The sequence below is a fragment of the Acartia tonsa genome, chromosome 10 (assembly GCF_053477335.1).
Source record: "Acartia tonsa isolate MP-2025a chromosome 10, ASM5347733v1, whole genome shotgun sequence".
In the NCBI taxonomy this organism is placed as follows: Eukaryota; Metazoa; Arthropoda; class Copepoda; order Calanoida; family Acartiidae; genus Acartia; species Acartia tonsa.
The window spans coordinates 49,824,724-49,844,589 of NC_137269.1; the positions used below are offsets into that span (position 1 = coordinate 49,824,724).

Sequence of the window (19,866 nt, forward strand, 5' to 3'; positions counted from 1 at the left end):
AAAGTATGAACAAAAATTAATTGAGGCCATGAAAAATAACATGATATAAGTATTTGTATCCTATGACAATTAAATGTTTATATTTCTATTTTATGATGAAGAATATCAATATCATCAATTATATCTTCATCATAATTCTGTTGACAAGAAAGAGGATCTTCTATTTCTTGTTTAATATTTTCTTCAATATTGTCAGCTCTCGTCTGGATAGAGAGAGGATCCTCTTCAAATATTTCTTCTTCTTTAATTTCTTCCTTGATATAAACTTCTTCACATTTAATGAAACTAATAGATACAGAAGGTGGGACTGTATCATTACAGCTATTCATCATTTCTAAATGTTTAACAGATTTTTTATGTTTTGATAACTCTGAACTAGAGGTATAATGTTTGTCACAGTGTTTACATGAGTATGGCTTCTCACCTGTATGGATCCTTTCATGGACAGCCAATTCCCAACCAGATTTAAATGTCTTTTCACATTGATCACATGAGTATGGCTTTTCGCCAATATGGAATCTTTTGTGTCGAGTCAATTTACTACTAGTTGCAAAGGTCTTTCCACATTCATCACATGAGTATGGCTTCTCTCCAGTATGATGGATCCTTTTGTGTTTAGTCAATTCATTACTTTGTCTGAATGTCTTTTCACATTGATTACATGAGTATGGCTTCTCGCCAGTATGAATTCTTTTATGAACAGTCAAATCATTACTTTGTCTGAATGTCTTTTCACATTGATCACATGAGTATGGCTTCTCGCCAGTATGAATTCTTTTATGAACAGTCAAATCACTATTTAGAGAAAATGATTTTTCACATTGATCACACGAGTATGGCTTCTCACCAGTATGGGTCCTTTTGTGTTTATTCAAATTACTACCTTCTTTGAATGTCTTTTCACATTGATCACATGAGAATGGCTTTTCACCTGTATGAATTCTTTTGTGTACAGTCAAACTACTACTATTGGTGAAAGACTTTCCACATTGATCACATGAGTATGGTTTATCACCAGTATGGATCCTTTTGTGTCTAGTCAAATTACTATTATTAGTGAAAAACTTTTCACATTGATCACATGAGAATGGCCTTTCTCCCGTATGAACCCTCATATGAACAACCAATTTAGATTTCTGTGTAAAATTCTTGTTACAAATATCACAGGTATTAATGATGATATATCCTCTTTCAATCTCCTGAAATATCATTTTTATTAATAAAAACACAAAATTTTGTTTTTCCAATATTTTCAAATAAACAGAACATTCAGGTAAAACTGAAACAAGAAGAAAGCAAGAAAAATTGTAAATAATGAATCATAGGAACAATTCTGATATGCCTAAATTTACGATAAGAGCTATTGTTATAGACGTACAGATAAATGTAAGAAAGCTTTGCTTTTAAAAAGAGAAAATTGTAGAAATAAATTATCAAACAAGGATGACAACATTTATAAAAGCAAAGCTGACAAACATGGAATGACAGCATTTATATTGTGTGCAGAGGTTGGTATGTTTTATAACACAACCATCCCACCATCCCAGTTTTAGTTTATTATTCATAGAATATTTATCAACTCCTCCTACTTAAATTGTTCTTAATTAATGATAAATGGGCGGAGCAATAATAATATTTGAGGCAGGGGGGGAGTAAAATGAGGGATTTCAAAGTTTGGGGTAAACACCCCTTTACCCCCATCCCAGGACGTATATGAGTAAGGGCGGTAACCTAGAACGTCTTTGATTTAAGGCGGTAAATATAAATAATACATTTACATAGAACTGGAAAAAAAAATTCATACAATAAAAATATTGTTAACAAGCTCAAATAAACCAGACTAGCAGAAAAATATCCAGGTATCTAAAGGGATAAGACAATGGCCAATAAATTGATGTACATTCCCTATGATGATGCACGTAATTACCCACTCTGTAGATCAAAATTAGTGGTTGAAACGATTGAACACTCAACTTAATGAATCAACCAATCAAAATTCACTAATGTCCCCAAAGTTGTTAAGCAAACGAATAAGAAAACGTTATTATAAAACTTTAGGGATCACTGAGAAAAATCTGCAAACTATTTTTGATAAAAGCTGAGGAAAGGCATATTTCTTATAAAAATTTTAAACAGAGCAGTAAAGACAGACCAACACATCAAGTGAAATATATTGAGTAGGTGCGAAATTAGGAAATTGACAGCAAATTTTTACAAACATTAATAAAACAAAAATGACAACATTCATAACAGCAAACCTCTTAAAATGGTAGATCAAATGATCATTAACATTTGTAGAGTGTCAGAACTGAATAAGCTGATTATAAAAGTATGTGTCTAAACAAAATTGTAATTAAATTTGTTGCAAACGCTGCTTAATAAGATAAAAATTTAATTATAGAAATGATGCCTTGTAAATGTATACCTTAATGTAATAGGAATAAGTATTAAAAAAATGAGATGAATATGATAATTATAACACATAAAAAATTTTTGTCAGAGGGTTAAAGATCAACATGTTTCAAATGGACGTACAGAAATTCTGGTAATGATTATACAGTTACTACGCTTTACCTAACTACTACTGGAATAACAATATAAGTTTGAGATTGAAAGGACAATTCTAACATGACTAAAATAATGAAAAGATCTTACAATTTTGGACAGAGGTACGGACGGACTGACCTTAAACATAAGCATTGAATAGCATAAGAGAATGAGTCTGGAGTTATAACATAAATAATATATAAATACCTTATAATAGAAATTGATTTCTCTCTGTTCACTATGAATGTTAGTTGTTTACTGACTATGATTCAATTATCAACCTAAATCATAAACAATAGTTATATTTATAAAAATTAGCTAAATCTCCGCCCATTTACTTAAATATGATGCTCAATGCGCGGACTCCTCCCACTTTTAATTAGAAACTGAACAAGCAAATATGATATGATGTTATTTTAAATAAAGATAATTGCGGGAAAAGGGAGGGAGGAGACATTGAGCTGATTATTACACCAGTCCTAGAGGTTTTATAATTATGTTTTATTATTCGTTTGACCAACAACTTTGGGGACTATAAATGCATTCCAATTGGTTGGTATTCTAAGTTGAGTGTCCAAACGTTTCAACCAAAAATTTATATCTACAGAAGGAGTAATTTTGTGTATTAATTTTATACATGTACATTTTTATCGGACATTGTTTTATCCTTTTAGATCCCTGATTTGAAATGTATAAACTGACAGATAGCAAAATTGTAGATTTGCTTTCCATATAAAATATGATATTAAATTAAAACAAGATACCCTTACATAAATTTTCGAGGTAAGGTACATGAATTTATAAAAAGGATGACAACATCCATGAAAGCGAAGCTCTGAAATGGAAGGACAAACGAACATTAATCAGTATTCTAAAAATCCAATCGGATAAGGGGGGGGGGTTAATGCAACCATCTCGTAATCAGTGATTAAATGGCACTTAGAATTCGAATTTCGATCTGAAATTTTGCATGAGTAATCCTTGGAAGGTCTATTTTCCCTAAATCGAACAAAAAGGTGGAAAAGTAACGGCTGGCAGCTCAGCCGTTTAGCCATTTTTTGCCTATTTTCAGGGTAAATTCATCATTAATTACGTAGGAATCAACTTTTAAAAACATATTTTGGGTTTAATTCATGGTAAATAATAGCAATAATTTTTTTTTAAAAATTTCTAGTACCAGCTGCTAAACGGCTAGAACCTGCTGAAAACGGCTGGGAGCTGCCAAGAGTATGAAGGGTAGATATGAGTTGTGAGGTGTCTAGGGGTAGGTTTTTATGGCTGCTGAGCTCAAAAATACTTCCAAAAATATTGGCGGCCCATCCATATGGGAGCTGGGTAACAGCTGCAGCTCAGCTGGGAGCAGCCAAGAGTAGAATGAGTAGATAGGGCTTGTGACGTGTCTAGGGGTAGGTTTTTAAGGTGCTCAGCTCAAAAATACTACCAAAAATAGTGGCGGCCCATCCATATGGCAGCTGGGTAACAGCTGCAGCTCAGCTGGGAGCGGCCAAGAGTAGAATGAGTAGATAGGGCTTGTGACGTGTCTAGGGGAAGGTTTTTGTGGGTGATAAGCTCAAAAATACTACCAAAAATAGTGGCGGCCCATCCATATGGCAACTGGGTAACAGCCAGCCGCTACTTTTCCAACTTTTTGTTCGATTTAGGGAAAATAGACCTACCAAGGATTACTCATGCAAAATTTCAGATCGAAATTCGAATTCTAAGTGCCACTTAATCACTGATTACGAGATGGTTGCATTAAACCCCCCCCCCTTTATATCACATACAATTTTGTTGTTAAAAAAATTTAAAAATCAACACATGTTTGAAATGGAGTACATTCTGGTAACAATTATAGAGTTGCTACGCTTTCTAAATCGTACCAGGAATCACCATGCAAAATTTTAAATCGATTGTAAAATTCTAACTTATTTAAATTTAAAAAAAGAGGTAACTGTTTGGGATGGACGGACGGACAGACTCTAATTATAAAAAGCTTGTATTTTAGTTATATAATGACGACACAATTTTATAAAATTTATTTTTTACTTTAATGTGTTGTTCTATAGGTATATAAGTGCCCATAAAATATAAAATAGCCTAAAAAGTTCCATAGACTATAAATAAACATTTAGCCAATTTCTAACCCATTAACTTAAGAGTGTCCAAATACCTGTTTTTATTTGTGATATTCTTATTATTCCATGGTATCTTTCATTTTCATGTTCTGAAAATAAATAATAATCAAGAAATAAAAAACTAACAAGAATTACAGATTTACACAGAGAGATAACTTTAAAATTCTTATAAAATCAATTAAAAAATGTAGAAGAAATAGAATGAAAAAAGTTCTTGTTTACATAAAAAAGTAAAAAATAAATTAGTAGGTAGGTAATATCATCTTTTTATATACAGCTATTTAATTTAGGTACTGAAAATTGAGCTTTCTTTTTTTAGATAAAAATATTATTATCTTAGAGTTAAGCATATTCAATTTAATCTTTCACAATGTCAATAGTCTTTATATAATTCTCAAAAGAACTCTGATCACAAGAAAGAGAATTATTATCCTGACTTTCTTCTTCTTCTATTTCCTGTTTTATAGTTTCTTCAATATTCTCAGCCTCCATATTGATAAAGAGAGGATCCTCATCAAGAGTTTCTTCTTCTTTTATCTCTAGTTTAATATCAGCTTCGCCACAATCAACAAAACTGGTAGAAGCAGAAAGTGAATCTGTATTCTTAGTAGATTCTAACTTCTTGAGATGTCCAGCGGATTTATAATGATTTGTTAAGCTTGAATTGAAGGAAAAAGATTTTAGGCATAATTCACAAGAGTATGGCTTCTCTCCTGTGTGGATTCTCTTATGATCAGCTAATGAACTTTGTTGTGAGAATGCCTTCTGAATGGCTTCTGACCAGTATGGATCCTTTTGTGCTTAGTCAAAGCACTATTGTCAGAAAAAACCTTTTCACATTGATCACATGAGTATGGCTTCTCGCCTGTATGAACTCTTTTACGTTTAGTCAAGTGACTGCTAGTTGTAAATGTCTTTTCACATTGATCACATGAGTATGGCTTCTCACCAATATGTACCCTCCTATGAACCAGCAAATTAGATTTCTGTGTAAAATTCTTGTTACAAATATCACAGGTATTCATGGTGGTATATCCTCTCTCAATCTACTAAAACACAAATTTTGTTTTTCCAATATTTTCCAATAAACACAACATTCAGGTTAAACCTGAAACAAGGATAACAACTTCCATATAAACAAACAAAGAGTCGTATCTGAATTGTTGTCAATAAAAAATAATTTTTAAAGAACAAACAACTTTTTTAGCAACAATTTTATTCATCCTTTACTTATTGTTAAAGGAATCATCAGAACAATTCTGACATGACTTTTCTCTTTAAAATTCTTATTACAAATATGACAGGTATTCATGCTGGTATATCCTCTCTCAATCTTCTAAAATATTATTTTTATTAATAAAAACACAAAATATTGTTTTTCCACAACACAACACTCAGGTTAAAACTGAAACAAGGATGACAACTTTCTTAGAAGCAAAGCAAGAAAAATTGTAAAAGTCGTATCCAAGATGTTGTCAATAAAGATAAATAATTTTTAAAGGACAAATGATCTTTCTAGCAACAATTTTACAGATCCTTTACTCATTGTTTAAAAAATCATCAGAACAATTCTGACATGCCTAAATTTACGATAAGAGCTCCTGTTATAGACGTACAGACAAATGTAAGAAGTTTTTTACTTTTAAAAAGAGAAAATTGTAGAAAGAAAGTAATAAACAAAAATGATAACATTTATTAAAGTGAAGCTAACAAACATGGAATGACAGCATTTATATTGTGTACAGAAGTTAATATGGTTTTATAACCCACACACCCCCTCCCCCCTTCCCAGATTTAGTTATTATAATTATTGTTTATAATAATTGTTCTAAATCAATGATAAATGGGCGGAGTTAGAATTTGATATTTGAGGCAGGGGAGTAAAATGAGGGATTTAAAAGTTTGGGGTAAGCACCTCTTTACCCCCATCCCAGGAAGTATATGAGTTAGAGTGGTAAATATAAATAATACATTCACATAAAACTGGAAATAAATTGTAATTATAGAAGAAAAACATTCATGACAATATCTTTAAAAGCCAAGCTCAAATAAACCAGACTAGCAGAAAAATCCAGGTTTCTAAAAGGATGAGACAATGTCCAATAAATTGATGTAAATTCCCTATGATGACGCACATATTCACCCCTTCTGTAGATTAAAATTTGTGGTTGAAACGGTTGAACACTTAACTTAATGAATCAGCCAACCAAAATTCAGTAGTGTCCCCAAAGTTGTTATGCAAACGAATAAGAAAACGTTATTATAAAACTTTGGGGACCACTGAAAAAAATCTGCAATCTATCTTTGATAAAAGCTGAGGAAAGGCTTATTTCTTATAAAATTTGAAGCAGGGCAGTACAGACAGACCAACATATCAAGTGATATATAGAGTAGGTGTGATATTCGGAAATTGAGTGAAATTTTTTTTTGAAAAACAAGAATGCCAACATTTATAATTCGAAGCTCTGGAACAGTAGGACAAACGAACTGAATAACTATAAATTTTTATGTCTAAGGAAAATTATATGTAAATTATAAGCTGCATAATTACAAGATAAGAACTTGATGATAGAGATGACTCCTTATAATATTGTACCTTAGTTGTAATAGGAATCAGTATTCCGAAAATCAGATGAATAAGATAATTATAACACATAAAATTTTTTTGTCAGAAAGGTTCAAATCTACATTTTTTAAATAGACGTACATACGCTCTGGAAATGACTATACAGTTGCTACGCTTCCTAAATTGTACCTAACTGTTATAGGAATCATCATGCAAAGTTTGAAATCGATAAGACAATCCTAACATGTCGAAATTAATGGAAAGAGTTGACCGTTACAGATGGTCAGACCGTAATAATAGAAAATCTTCGCAGTTAAATATATAAAATAAAGTAGATCTGTAAGATGGATTTTTCTCTGTTCACTGTGAATGTAAGTTGCTGACTGACATTGATTCTATTATCAATCTAACATTAAAACAATAGTTAACTTTTGTTTAATATTAAAACCTCACAAAATCTCCGCCCATTTACTTAATAAAGATGCTCAAATCAGACTCCTCCCTTTTTCAATCAGAAACTGGACAAACAAATGTTATTTATAAAGGATGTGGAGTTATTTTAAAGAAAATTCTGGCGGCAAATTATTGTTTAGATAAATGAGAAAAGATTTGGATTAATAAAAGTGATATTAAAATTGTCATCTAAATTGAATGGAAATTATAAGTATGTTTATTCAGGAGTAAAATGTATTAGCGCTTAACTTCTAACTATGGTTAAAAGCCCTTGGTTTTTACAAATAAGGTACAGCTTACCCGAGGGGTAAAACTTTCAGATGCGTCATTTAACCAAATAATGATAAAATAACCACCCCTCCGTCCAAAAAAAGGCTTGAAGCTCCTTGACAAGCATATCACTTTTTATTATCTGCGAATATTTACAGATCTTTCTTTATAAATATAAATATACTCAAAGATCTTGCAAACAGCTACAATTATCAGAAAATTTTTGCATTGGTCACAAATAAGAAAATAACACCATTAAGGGAGTTGTCACTCTACCTAAGAGATATGACCCTCTTTATTTCCTCTCGGGGTAAAACCTTTAGTAATAATAAAGTGAATAACCTGTGTGTTTATAAACAAAATTTGTATAAAACTTCTTTCTTATTGATATCTATACTCTGTGCATTTTTGTGTTTGTTATAAATTAATCTGAAAATAACATATTTACATTAGACAATTATTTTTTTTACACTACAAGATAAATGATAAATGATTTTCTTTATACTGGAAAACAACAAAATTACTTATGTAAAAAAAACATTTAAATAGCAAGTTGTAAGTGAAATAAAATGGAGACAGATTTAATGTGGAGATCCTGTAAAACCAAGTGTAAAGTAAGTATATTTAATTTAGAAACAAAATAGAAAAATTAAATATTCACATATTAATGTAAAACACAAAAGCTTGGACGTTGTTTCGATTTGTGACAAAAATTAATAAAATGCAGATTTTTAAGATGAAAAATAAGATTTAGATTTTTATATGAATTGAGCATTAATCCTGTCTCTGTATATAAACATTTGTATCTTATGACAATTAAAGGTTTATATTTCTATTTTATGATGAACAATATCAATATCATCAATTCTATCTTCATCATAATTCTGTTGACAAGAAAGAGGATCTTCTATTTCATGTTTTATATTTTCTTTAATATTGTCAGCTCTCATCTGGATAGAGAGAGGATCTTCATCAAATATTTCTTCTTCTTTAATTTCTTCCTTGATATAAACTTCTTCACATTTAATTAAACTAATAGATACAGAAGGTTGAACTGTATTATTACAGCTTTTCGTCATTTCTAAATGTCCTAGGGATTTTTTATGTTTTGATAACTGTGAACTAGAGATATAATGTTTGTCACAAAGTTTACATGAGAATGGTTTCTCATCAGTATGGATCCGTTTGTGTTTAGTTAAATCACCATTGTGAGAAAATGTCTTTTTACATTGATCACATGAGTATGGCTTCTCACCTGTATGGATCCTTTTATGGACAGTCAAGTTGCTACTAGTTGTAAAAGTCTTCCCACATTGGTCACATGAGTATGGTGTCTCTCCTGAATGGATTCTTTCATGAAAGATCAACTTATCTTTCCGTGCAAATGTCTTTTCACATTGATCACATGAATATGGTTTCTCTCCAGTATGAACCCTCATATGAACTACCAAGTTATGTCTCCTTGTAAAATTCTTGTAACAAATATCACATGTAATCATGCTGGTATTTCCTCTCTCAATCTCCTGAAATATTAGTTTTGTTAATAAAAACACAAAATTGGTTTTCCGATATTTTTAAATAAACACAGCATTCAGGTTCAAACTGAAACAAGGATGACAGCTTCCATAGAAGCAAAGCAAGAAAAAACAGCCTGTCAGACAACCAATGAAAATTATAAAAATTATATTCAAGCTAAATAATTCTATGTACAGACAAATGTAAGAAAGGTTGGCTATTAAAAATTGTAAAAAGAAAGTAATAAACAGGGATGAAAACATTTATAAAAATGAAGCTGACAAACATGGAGTGACAGCATTTATATAAATTGTGTACAGAAGTTTATATGGTTTTATAATCCAACCAACCCCGCTCCCTAGTTTTAGTTTTTATAATTGATGTTTATAATAATATTAAACAACCCCTCCTACTACTATTGTTCTAAAAAATCAATGAAAAATGGGCGGAGTTAGAATCTAATATTTTTAAAGTTTGGGGTAAGCACCCCTTTACCCCCATCCCTGGACGTGTATGAGTTATTTATTATTATTATAGCATTTCTCCGGTATGAATCATTTTATGTATTTTTAAATCACTATTTGTACGGAAAGCTTTCTCACATTTATCACAAGAGTATGACCTATGGGTCCTCTTATGACTAGTTAAAGCACTTTGTTTTGAGAAAGCCTTATTACATGTATTACAAGAGTATGGCTTCTCTCCCGTATGAATTCTCTTGTGTATTGTTAAGTCACCATTTTGTGTATATGTCTTTTCACATACATTACACTTATATGGCCTTTCACCTGTATGAATTCTTATGTGTCTTGTCAAATCGCTCTTTTGAGAGAATTCCTTGCAGCATATATGACACTTGTTCATGATGGATTCCTTAATTGTTCTTGCACCTGGAATATAAACAATATTTAATGTAATGGTTGAATAGAAATTATTGATTTTTGATCTTATTATTTCATTTTTAAAGCTACTCTATAATTAGGATTTCCGTACATCAGTCACTATGTAGGAATAATTATTAGATGTACTCTATATCCCTCTATCTCCTCTCTCTCTTTAATTATGTGGAAGCGCCCATTTATATGCAATATACATGACACACACAAAATAATATCTTAGCAATCCATATAAACTATGATAACAATCATGCTTTTAAAAATGTTTTTGCGTGTTGGGTTTTGTTATGGACAAAATTATCCTTGTACATGTTAAAAACTAACTTACTTTGATTCTGAACTCAAAATTTAAGTTTTATTTCTCTTTTTTTCAATTGACTTCAGCTTTGTAATCTACAGTCTTATCTATTATTCTGTCTGAAAAAAATTATATCATTATTATTTTACAAATTACACAAGTCTAATAAAGAAAGGGGTAGTTGTGAAAATAGTTGAATTTGTTATTTCTATCTAGGTAGCTAATCTGGAGATAAATAGACCAATATTCTACCTAAGTAAGAATCCATCCATAGACTAGATATAAGAAGAAAACGTTATAATAGACCAAGTAGAGAGGCCTCTTCTAGATGTTGTAATAGACCAAGAAATATATATCTAATGAAAATGATGTTGTCCAACTGGATGAATGATTACACTTGAATTTAGTGAACCACATATTTTTTCCCGTTTAATAGTTTACATTACATTTATATATATTTGAAAGGATTAAAATTTTCTACCCATATTCTACAAAAACATTTAAAAGATTCACTACTATAAGTAACGCATTTAATGCACTATGTGAAGAAAAGAACTTGTGAAATAAAAAAAAAAGAATTAAAGATGGTATATAAGAATTGTTGTCATCAAACTTAGAAATAAAATGTTTTTCTCAAAAAGTAGTCTTAGTATTTACAAAAATAGACTTGGTGAACAAAGTCATCTCATACCATTTTTTAAACAGTTAAATTAGGTAGTCACGGGATTCCTCCCCACGGAATTCCTCCCACTGGATTCCTCTCAATGGGATCCCTCCCACGGTATTCCTCCCAAAAGGGACTACTCCCACACGGGATTCCTCCCAACCGGGATCCCTCCCACGGGATTCCTCCCAAACGGGATACCTCCCACGGTATTCCTCCCACACGGGATCCCTCCCACGGTATTCCTCCCACACGTGATACCTCCCACGGTATTCCTCCCACACGGGATCCCTCCCACGGAATTCCTCCCACACGGGATACCTCCCACGGTATTCCTCCCACACGGGATACCTCCCACGGTATTCCTCCCACACGGGATCCCTCCCACGGAATTCCTCCCACACGGGATACCTCCCACGGTATTCCTCCCACACGGGATACCTCCCACGGTATTCCTCCCACACGGGATACCTCCCACGGTATTCCTCCCACGGTATTCCTCCCACACGGGATACCTCCCATGGTATTCCTCCCACACGGGATCCCTCTTATGGGCAGTTAACTCATATCTTCTCCTGAAAGCCTTATTACATGTATCACATTTGAATGGCTTCTCTCCTGTATGAATTCTCACATGTCTTGTCATGTCGCATCTTCTAGAGAATTTCTTATAGCAGATATGACACTTGTCATGTCAAATACTGATTTTAGTGTAAGGTACGTCTGTCCTTATGTAGGTAAACGTATTCCAGATGTACTTTATGAAAACTCTCCTCTGACATGTAATTCTAACCCCACTTTCTTTTCTATCCACACATATAAACATGACTATAGTATTAATACTTTTGATGTGTTATCAAATGTCCATCTTCAGCTTTTATTTATAATACATATTACAGAAAACAACAATCATAAACCCCAACTGTTTAAATAATAAGTTGATTACAGAAAACCAATTAACTTTTATGACGGACAGATAGACATTCTACATCTTTAATATTAATATTCTAAAGATTCTGCTACATAATATTTGTAATATAGAAAACTAACTTACTGCACTTTGTTAAACTCAAACTCTTCATATGCTTTTTCTTTTTATAATATTCAGTCTGAAAATAATTATAATAATCATTTTACAAGTAACACAATTCTATTAATGAGATTTGATTAATTGAATGTAAGAAAATGAGAAATAATAAAAATTAGAGAAGGTAGACATACCTTGCTCAATAGGATAGAAAAAAATGTATAAATAGAAACAATTTCTATACAATTTAGTTGATATTTCCTCAATTTTTAAATTTTATATTTATTAGTATTCCTCAAACTTAGGTTGGTTAAATTGGATATGTACAAGGTATTCCCAAAGGGTTAGAGCAACTCAGATTTATGTTTAAATAATAAACAATAAAGCTAACATAGTAGGTATATAAGATACTACCTATTTACACATTTATACAAATAACATTTTTTTCAAAGATTTATGATTTTTTCTTTAAAATTGATTTTAGAGAAGCAATATTATTTACACATATTATCAAATCTTAAATATGAACAAATATTTGATAAAGTACTTACTAAACGACGTTTACAACAAATTCGCAATTTAGGTTTATTAATTTATCAAACTTTTTTTTTCTACTTAAACAAATTCTTCACTCTCAATTCCTTCTTCCTCCTTTATTTCCTCTTTTATAATTACTTCCACACTCTCAGCCTCAATCTTTATAGATACAGGATCCTCATCAAGAGTTTCTTCTTCTTTTATATCAAGTTTTATATCAGCTTCCCCACAATCAACAAAACTGGTAGAAGCAGAAGGTGGAACTGAGTTTTTAGTAGTTACGAAGTTCTTGTGATGTCCAGCTGATTTGCTTTGCTGTGACAACTCTAAACTTGAGTAATAAGGTTTCTGGCATAAAACACTCCTTCTATGGTTAGATAAATAACCTCGTGTAGAGAAAGCCATGTCACATGTATCACAGGAGTATGGATTCTCTCCTGTATGGAATCTCTTATGTTCAGTTAATTCCGTTTGATATAGGAAAGATTTTTCACATGTATCACAAGAGTATGACTTCTCTCCTGTATGCATCCTTTTATGTAATGTAAAATCTTTACTGTCACGGAAAGTCTTTCCACACGTATCACAAGAGTATCGATTTTCCCCTTTATGGATATTCTTATGCTCAGTTAAATGACCTTGTTGAGAGAAAGTCTTGTCACATGTATCACATTTGAATGGCTTTTCTCTTGTATGGATTCTCTTATGTCTCGTTAAATTACTTTTGTCAAAGAATGCCTTTTCACAAATATCACATTTAAAAGGCTTCTCCTGTATGAATTCTCATATGTACTGTTAAATAGTCCTTTGTAGAGAATTTCTTGCAGCAGATATGACACTTGTTCATGATAGTTTATTAATTGTCCTTGCACCTGGAATAAATAATGTTTATTGTAAAACTAGTGTAGTTTTAAAGATAATAATTCCAATTATTTATCATTATTTTTGAAGCATTTCATTTTTATGAATTTAAGATTTATTTAACCATTACCGTTACCATTATTTCCGTACATCAAAAATTTAAAACATGTTGATTTTTAACTGTTCGTCTGATTTTTTTCTGATTCCTAGGACAACGAGGTAGATTGTTGTAAGCAAAGCATCCTAATTATCAAAGGGGCATCGTAGCTCAGTGGTAACGTTGGTGATGAGAGTTAAAGTTCTAGTCCCCGTGTGGCAACTCGAATTTCTCAGTTGAATACATTCACGCAACTTCCCCTGGTTGTGTAAGAAGGGGATTATTGAGTAAGTTTGGATACTCAATAGTCACGTACATAATATCAGTACTACCCTTATCCCAAGCTCCTCTGGGGAGAGCGTTATTCATTACGGTGACTTAATTTGGGACACCTGCCCTACTTGGAGAGGGTGAGGTAATAATGAGTAGCTCTCATGAGATAGCGGGTCAAGTCATAATATGCTTGAACGTGGAGCTTGATAGCCCTAGTGGCTATACAAAAGTGTCTCAGCCTACTCCATGACTACTTAGGTCCAAACCCTAAGAAACTATGGCTAATCAATCAATCAATTTTCAATACCTAAAAATGTAAACTGTATCATCTATTCAAGAAATTTTGCTTCAAATTTACAAACAATTTTGATTAGATGTGTAAATTTACATTCTGCTTAATAAGTTTTCACTCTCAACTGGTGTTAATGTTTTAATGTCCAACAATCTGATATTAAATTGAATAGCTTTTATGGATGTTTAAAAACTTGTTTTTATATACAGAGTGAGTCAAATAAAACTGAGTTTTCCAATTTTCAGAAACAACCAGAAGGAATACAGAAAAAATAATTATATGTCCTTCTTCTCTGTACAAAAGCACATCAAACTTGTAAAAGGTGTCTTTTATTATCTCTAAAAATGCGGCCTCTATGATAGGTGTATGGTGTCAAAAAATGCATTGTGTGAAAAATGTTTATTAAGAAAAATTAAAATAACTCATCTATTTTGTATAAAAAAGATCGTAGAATTTCAATATTAATTTCGAAAAAAGGTCTAAGAAAAGTACCTAAATGAGTTTTAATGGTGAAATGCTTTTTGGCTCCTTACAAAATCATTTTTAGAATACTGCAATTTGTCATTTTTTCACATTTCATTTTTGATGAAAATGTTTTTTTTTAAATACCCTATTTTGATTATTAAGTTATTATGACGGACTATAAAATATAAGCATAATTTGTCAAAAGGGGGCGGGAATTTGAAGATTAAATCAGGTCATCATCTGATAATCTGATTTATACTGTGAAAATTTTATTTAAATAAATTGTATTTTAAAGATGTTAAATATTTAGAATCTGTTGAATAAAAACTTTAATGAATAAAGAATATGTGTGGTCATCTGCAGACTGGCCAGCCAATTTTGAAAATAAAAAACGTACATAACGTACACAAAAAAAATACGTTACGTACATAAAAAAAAGTAAAAAAATGTACAAAAACGTACATTCCTAATAAAAATAAGTTAAATAATTTCCTAGTTACCTATTATCAATACATTTAAGTCTACTAGCAGCTACCTGTAAAGGAGAACCATAGCGAACTGACAGACACAAGATATCCTCTTACTCTATTTAAAAGAACTAGCGTCTACGCTCCTAAAGGCCTCTAGGGGCACTTGAGGAGGGGAGAGTTGAATTCAATAAAAAAAAACCTGGATGACAACATACATAAGTAGCGAAGCTCAAAAGTTATTTATAGACATCTGGAAAAAAATTAACTTAAAATCAGTGAGCAATTAAAATTCATTTTTGGGGGGAGGAGGTAGTTTTTTTTCTAAAGTCAATTTCTCTTGGGAGGGTGGATGGTGACACTCTTCCCCAAAATAGTTATAAAACTTCCAAAAACCTATGAGAAGCTATCCTGTTAAGGAGAACCATATCGGTTCTGTGGTTAGCGAGATTCTTTGGTACAAACAAACAGACATCCTGTTATTATGTACAAAGTATATCCTATTATAAGGACCAGCGACTACGCCCTTAGAGGCCTCTAGAGGAACTTGATTAGGGGGGGGGGAGTTGAATTAAAAACCCATTTTTTTTATTTAAAAATAAAAAGTAAAAAACAAGGATGACAACATCCTTAAGTAGCGAAGCTCAAAAGTTATGAATGGAAATCTGGGAACTATATAAACTATAGAGTAGTGTCGTAAAAAATAAGCATTTAACTTATTTAAATAAATCACAAAACCTTTTAAAAATATATAATAACGTGAAAATCTAGAAATAAATTCAGCCCCCCAACCAATAAGCAAATCTCAATGAAATTTAGTGGAAGTATTAAGAATAAAAACTAATACAATCCCTGAAAATTACAACCGTCTAACAGGAATATGAGTAGAGAAAATCACAAAAACCTATACATCTAGGAATCGATCTAGCACTGCAACAAATAGACAAAACTTAAAGAAACTTTTTGAAAATATGTAGAATGTGAATTTATTTATTCCCTGAAAATTTCAGCCGTCTATCTTGAATAGAAGTCGAAAAAACCATGAAAAAAAGAAAATCTAGGAATAGATCTTCTAGCACCCCAACCAAAAGGCAAATCTCAATGAAAATATGTAGAATGTGAACTTATTCAATCAAATAACAAGAGCCGAGAAAATCACGTTTCTCCGATAGCATAACGGACTGACAAAGTGATTATAGAGTAGCTTCGCTAATAAATTTTTTAGTGGGGGAGGGGGGAGTAGACCACCCCCATTTCTGATTTCAATTTTAAAAAGAAAGAGAAAATAGGGGAAGGGTGGTGATTTTTTTCTAAGAGTAATTTCTCTTGGGAGGGTGGTTGTACCCTCTCCCAGGACCTATGAGAAGCTACCCTGTAAAGGAGAACCATATCTGTTTAGCGGTTAGCGAGAACCTTCGGTACAAATAAACTGACAGAGAGACATACATCCTGTTATTACGTACTAAGTATATTCTATTAAATAAAGTAGTAAGTTTTTTGTCTGATGCTTAAGATTTTCATAACTACTTCATACAGTTACCGAGATGGTTTTAGGCTATTTTTCTACCATTTTGAATACAGGTTCTTGAAGGGATATGGAAGGACAGAGAAAATAGCCTACAACCTCACAATGATCATGTCGGTTCAGCAGTTAGCGAGATTCTTCGTTACAGAAAAAAAGGATTTATAGGATAAATATATAATAGGATATAGGGTTATTTTGTCTATTGCTAAAGATCTCAGAAAATACTAGTCTTTGATACAAAGTAAATCAGTGCCTGTCTGTCTAAAGCTTAAGATCTTGGTACCACTGAACAGATTGGGTTCTAATCATCAGGGAATATATCTACTGGTCCTGTGGTAGTTTTAGGCTATTTTCTTAGAGTGTGGGAAACCCACCCTCCAAAAAAAATCAACCACCCCTCAATTTATTTTTATAAACTAATGCAAATCAGCGGGGTGGGGGAACCCCCACCGCACCCTGGGGCGAAGACTAAATGAAAAAAATAATCACAATCTTTTTTTATATTTTTTTTTGGACAAATTTCCAATAAACGATTCTATAAAAGAGGGGACGAAGCCTCTAGAGGCTAGGGGCGACGCCTCTATTCCTAGTAGAAAGTAAAAAGCTTTAAGTGTCCCTCCCCCAAAGAAAAAAAAAGCAAAAAACCATCACAGGACTATTAGGTATATTCCATGAAGAGTAGAGCCCAATAGGTTCAGTGGTTACTGAGATATTAAGCTTCTGATATACAGACGGACAGACATCATTCTACTTTGTATTATAGATAATATACTATTTTTGTAATACTTTTTGTACAAATACAAATAAATATACAAATACTTTTATACTTATATTTGATTCTTATTCTTTAAAAACTGAAGATACCAAAAATTAAGACTTCTTAATCCTAAACTGAGCACCATATGATATCTCGGAAAATTTACCCAAGTATATAAAGAATTTGAAAAAAATTATCGTAAAATCTATTAAAGGGGTAGTTGCATGAAATGCATTTAAACTTGAATTTAGTCAACTGCATATCTCTTTCTGTTCAATAGTTTAAACTAAATCTATAGGACATATATTTTAAATCCATAAATTTAAACTGTAAGTTTTAATAACATATATGCATAATTTACCTACATATTTTTGTTCTATGAAAATTTAAGATAATATTGAATTTATTTAATATAATACACCTATAGTTTTTGTTAAAATTTTCGTACAAAACATACAAATTACTTTTCTGCTAATATTTGATTCTTATTATTTTTAAAAAAACGTAAAACGTACAAAAATACAAATTTCAAAATACGTTACGTACACATATCAAAATAACGTCCAGAACGTACACAGATTCGATGCGTAACGTACAAAACGTACAAAACGTACAAAACGTACACTCTGGCCAGTCTGCATCTGTTTAGAATGGCAGAAATATTTTATTAGAAATAAATCTACTCAAAAAATACAAAATAATAGACGAAAAAGTCATCACACACACTTTTTGAAATCTTTATGCTCTAAAAAGCGCCGTTGTTTTCAGAAATATTCAAAAACATCTTTTCTAAGTTTAATGTATATTTTTATAGAGAACAAGAACCTATAATTGTTTTTTCCATATTCCTATTGGTTGTATCAGAAAATCGGAAAACTCAGTTTTTCTGACTCACCCTGTATAAAAAACTAACTTACTTTCTTTATCTTTATGTTTCTTCTGACTTTAGTTTTATAATCTTGAGTTTTATTTCATTTTACATTCAGTCTGAAAATAAATTAAATGAGTTATATATTCTTTATTTATATGAAATAGTCAGTTTCGAAAACGCACAATTCAAAGGTTATTTGATGAGTATAAACTGACAGATAACAATATTGTAGATTTGCTTTGCACATAAAATATTATATGAAATTAAAACAAGATACAAATTACATGAATTTTCGAGGTAAGGTACATAAATTTATAAAGAAAAATAATAATAAGGATTACAACATCCATGAAAGCAAAGGTTTGAAATAGGAGGACAAACGAACATTAATCAGTATTCCAAAAATCCAATCGGATAATTATATCATGAATTGAGTACATTCTGGTAACAATTATAGAGTTGCTATGATTTCTAAATCACCATGCAAAATTTGAAATCGATAGTACAATTCTAACCTGTTTAAATCTTAAAAAAGAGGCAAATGTTTGGGATGGACGGACGGACAGACCCTAATCATAAAAAGCTTTGTTTTTAAAAAGAGATATATTTTATATTTTAGTTCGATAATAACAACACAATTTTATAAATTTTATTTTTCACTTTAAGGTGTTGTTCTTTAGGTATATAAGTGCCCAAAAAATATAAAATAGCCTAAAACCTTCCATAGACAATTAATAAACATTAAGCCAATTTGGCGTTATCCTCTTAGAAATTTTTTTTTCAAATTTAGGTTAGGTTAGATTTTAGGCTAGGGAGCCGAGCGCTGTGGCTAGGCAGGCAAGGGGGCCGGGCGCTGCGGATAGGCAAGCAAGGGGGCCGGGCGCTGCGGCTAGGCAGGCAAGGGGGCCGGGCGCTGCGGCTAGGCAGGCAAGGGGGCCGGGAGCTGCGGCTAGGCAGGCAAGGGGGCCGGGCGCTGCGGCTAGGCAGGCAAGGGGGCCGAGCGCTGCGGCTAGGCAGGCTAGGGATCCGAGCGCTGCGGCCAGAGTTCATAGTTCGCTGTCGGGAAAGGGGGGGGGGAGGGACTCAAATTTTCAAAATTGAAAAAAAAATTCTAAGAGGATAATACCACCAATTTCTAACCCATTAACTGAAGAGTGTCCAAATACCTGTTTTAATTGTGATATTTCTATTATTCCATGTAATCAATTTTCATTTTCATGTTCTGAAAATATGAAAAATAATCAAAAATAAAAGAATGATATGTACAGAAAACAATCAAGAATTACAAAACTGTGTAAAAAAAAGTGTAGAGTGACAAAAGTCTTGTTTATATAATAAAGAAAAAATAAT

The 19,866-nt window shown here is 31.9% G+C and overlaps 2 protein-coding genes across 2 annotated transcripts; both read right to left on the bottom strand.

Moving 5' to 3' along the window:
* Positions 1-36: 36 nt before the first annotated feature.
* LOC145330304 (uncharacterized) lies at positions 37-4,773 on the bottom strand. The gene is made up of 3 exons (XM_080174948.1): positions 4,718-4,773; positions 2,755-2,828; positions 37-1,199 (listed from the first exon to the last, which is right to left on the bottom strand). The coding sequence occupies exon 3, from the start codon at positions 1,113-1,115 to the stop codon at positions 78-80; it is 1,038 nt and encodes a 345-aa protein (XP_080031074.1). The 5' UTR covers positions 1,116-1,199; positions 2,755-2,828; positions 4,718-4,773; the 3' UTR covers positions 37-77.
* A 7,679-nt stretch (positions 4,774-12,452) lies between these two features.
* On the bottom strand, positions 12,453-18,634 carry LOC145329293 (uncharacterized). Its single transcript, XM_080173352.1, has 2 exons — positions 18,563-18,634; positions 12,453-13,780 (listed from the first exon to the last, which is right to left on the bottom strand). The coding sequence occupies exon 2, from the start codon at positions 13,437-13,439 to the stop codon at positions 12,987-12,989; it is 453 nt and encodes a 150-aa protein (XP_080029478.1). The 5' UTR covers positions 13,440-13,780; positions 18,563-18,634; the 3' UTR covers positions 12,453-12,986.
* Positions 18,635-19,866: the final 1,232 nt, after the last annotated feature.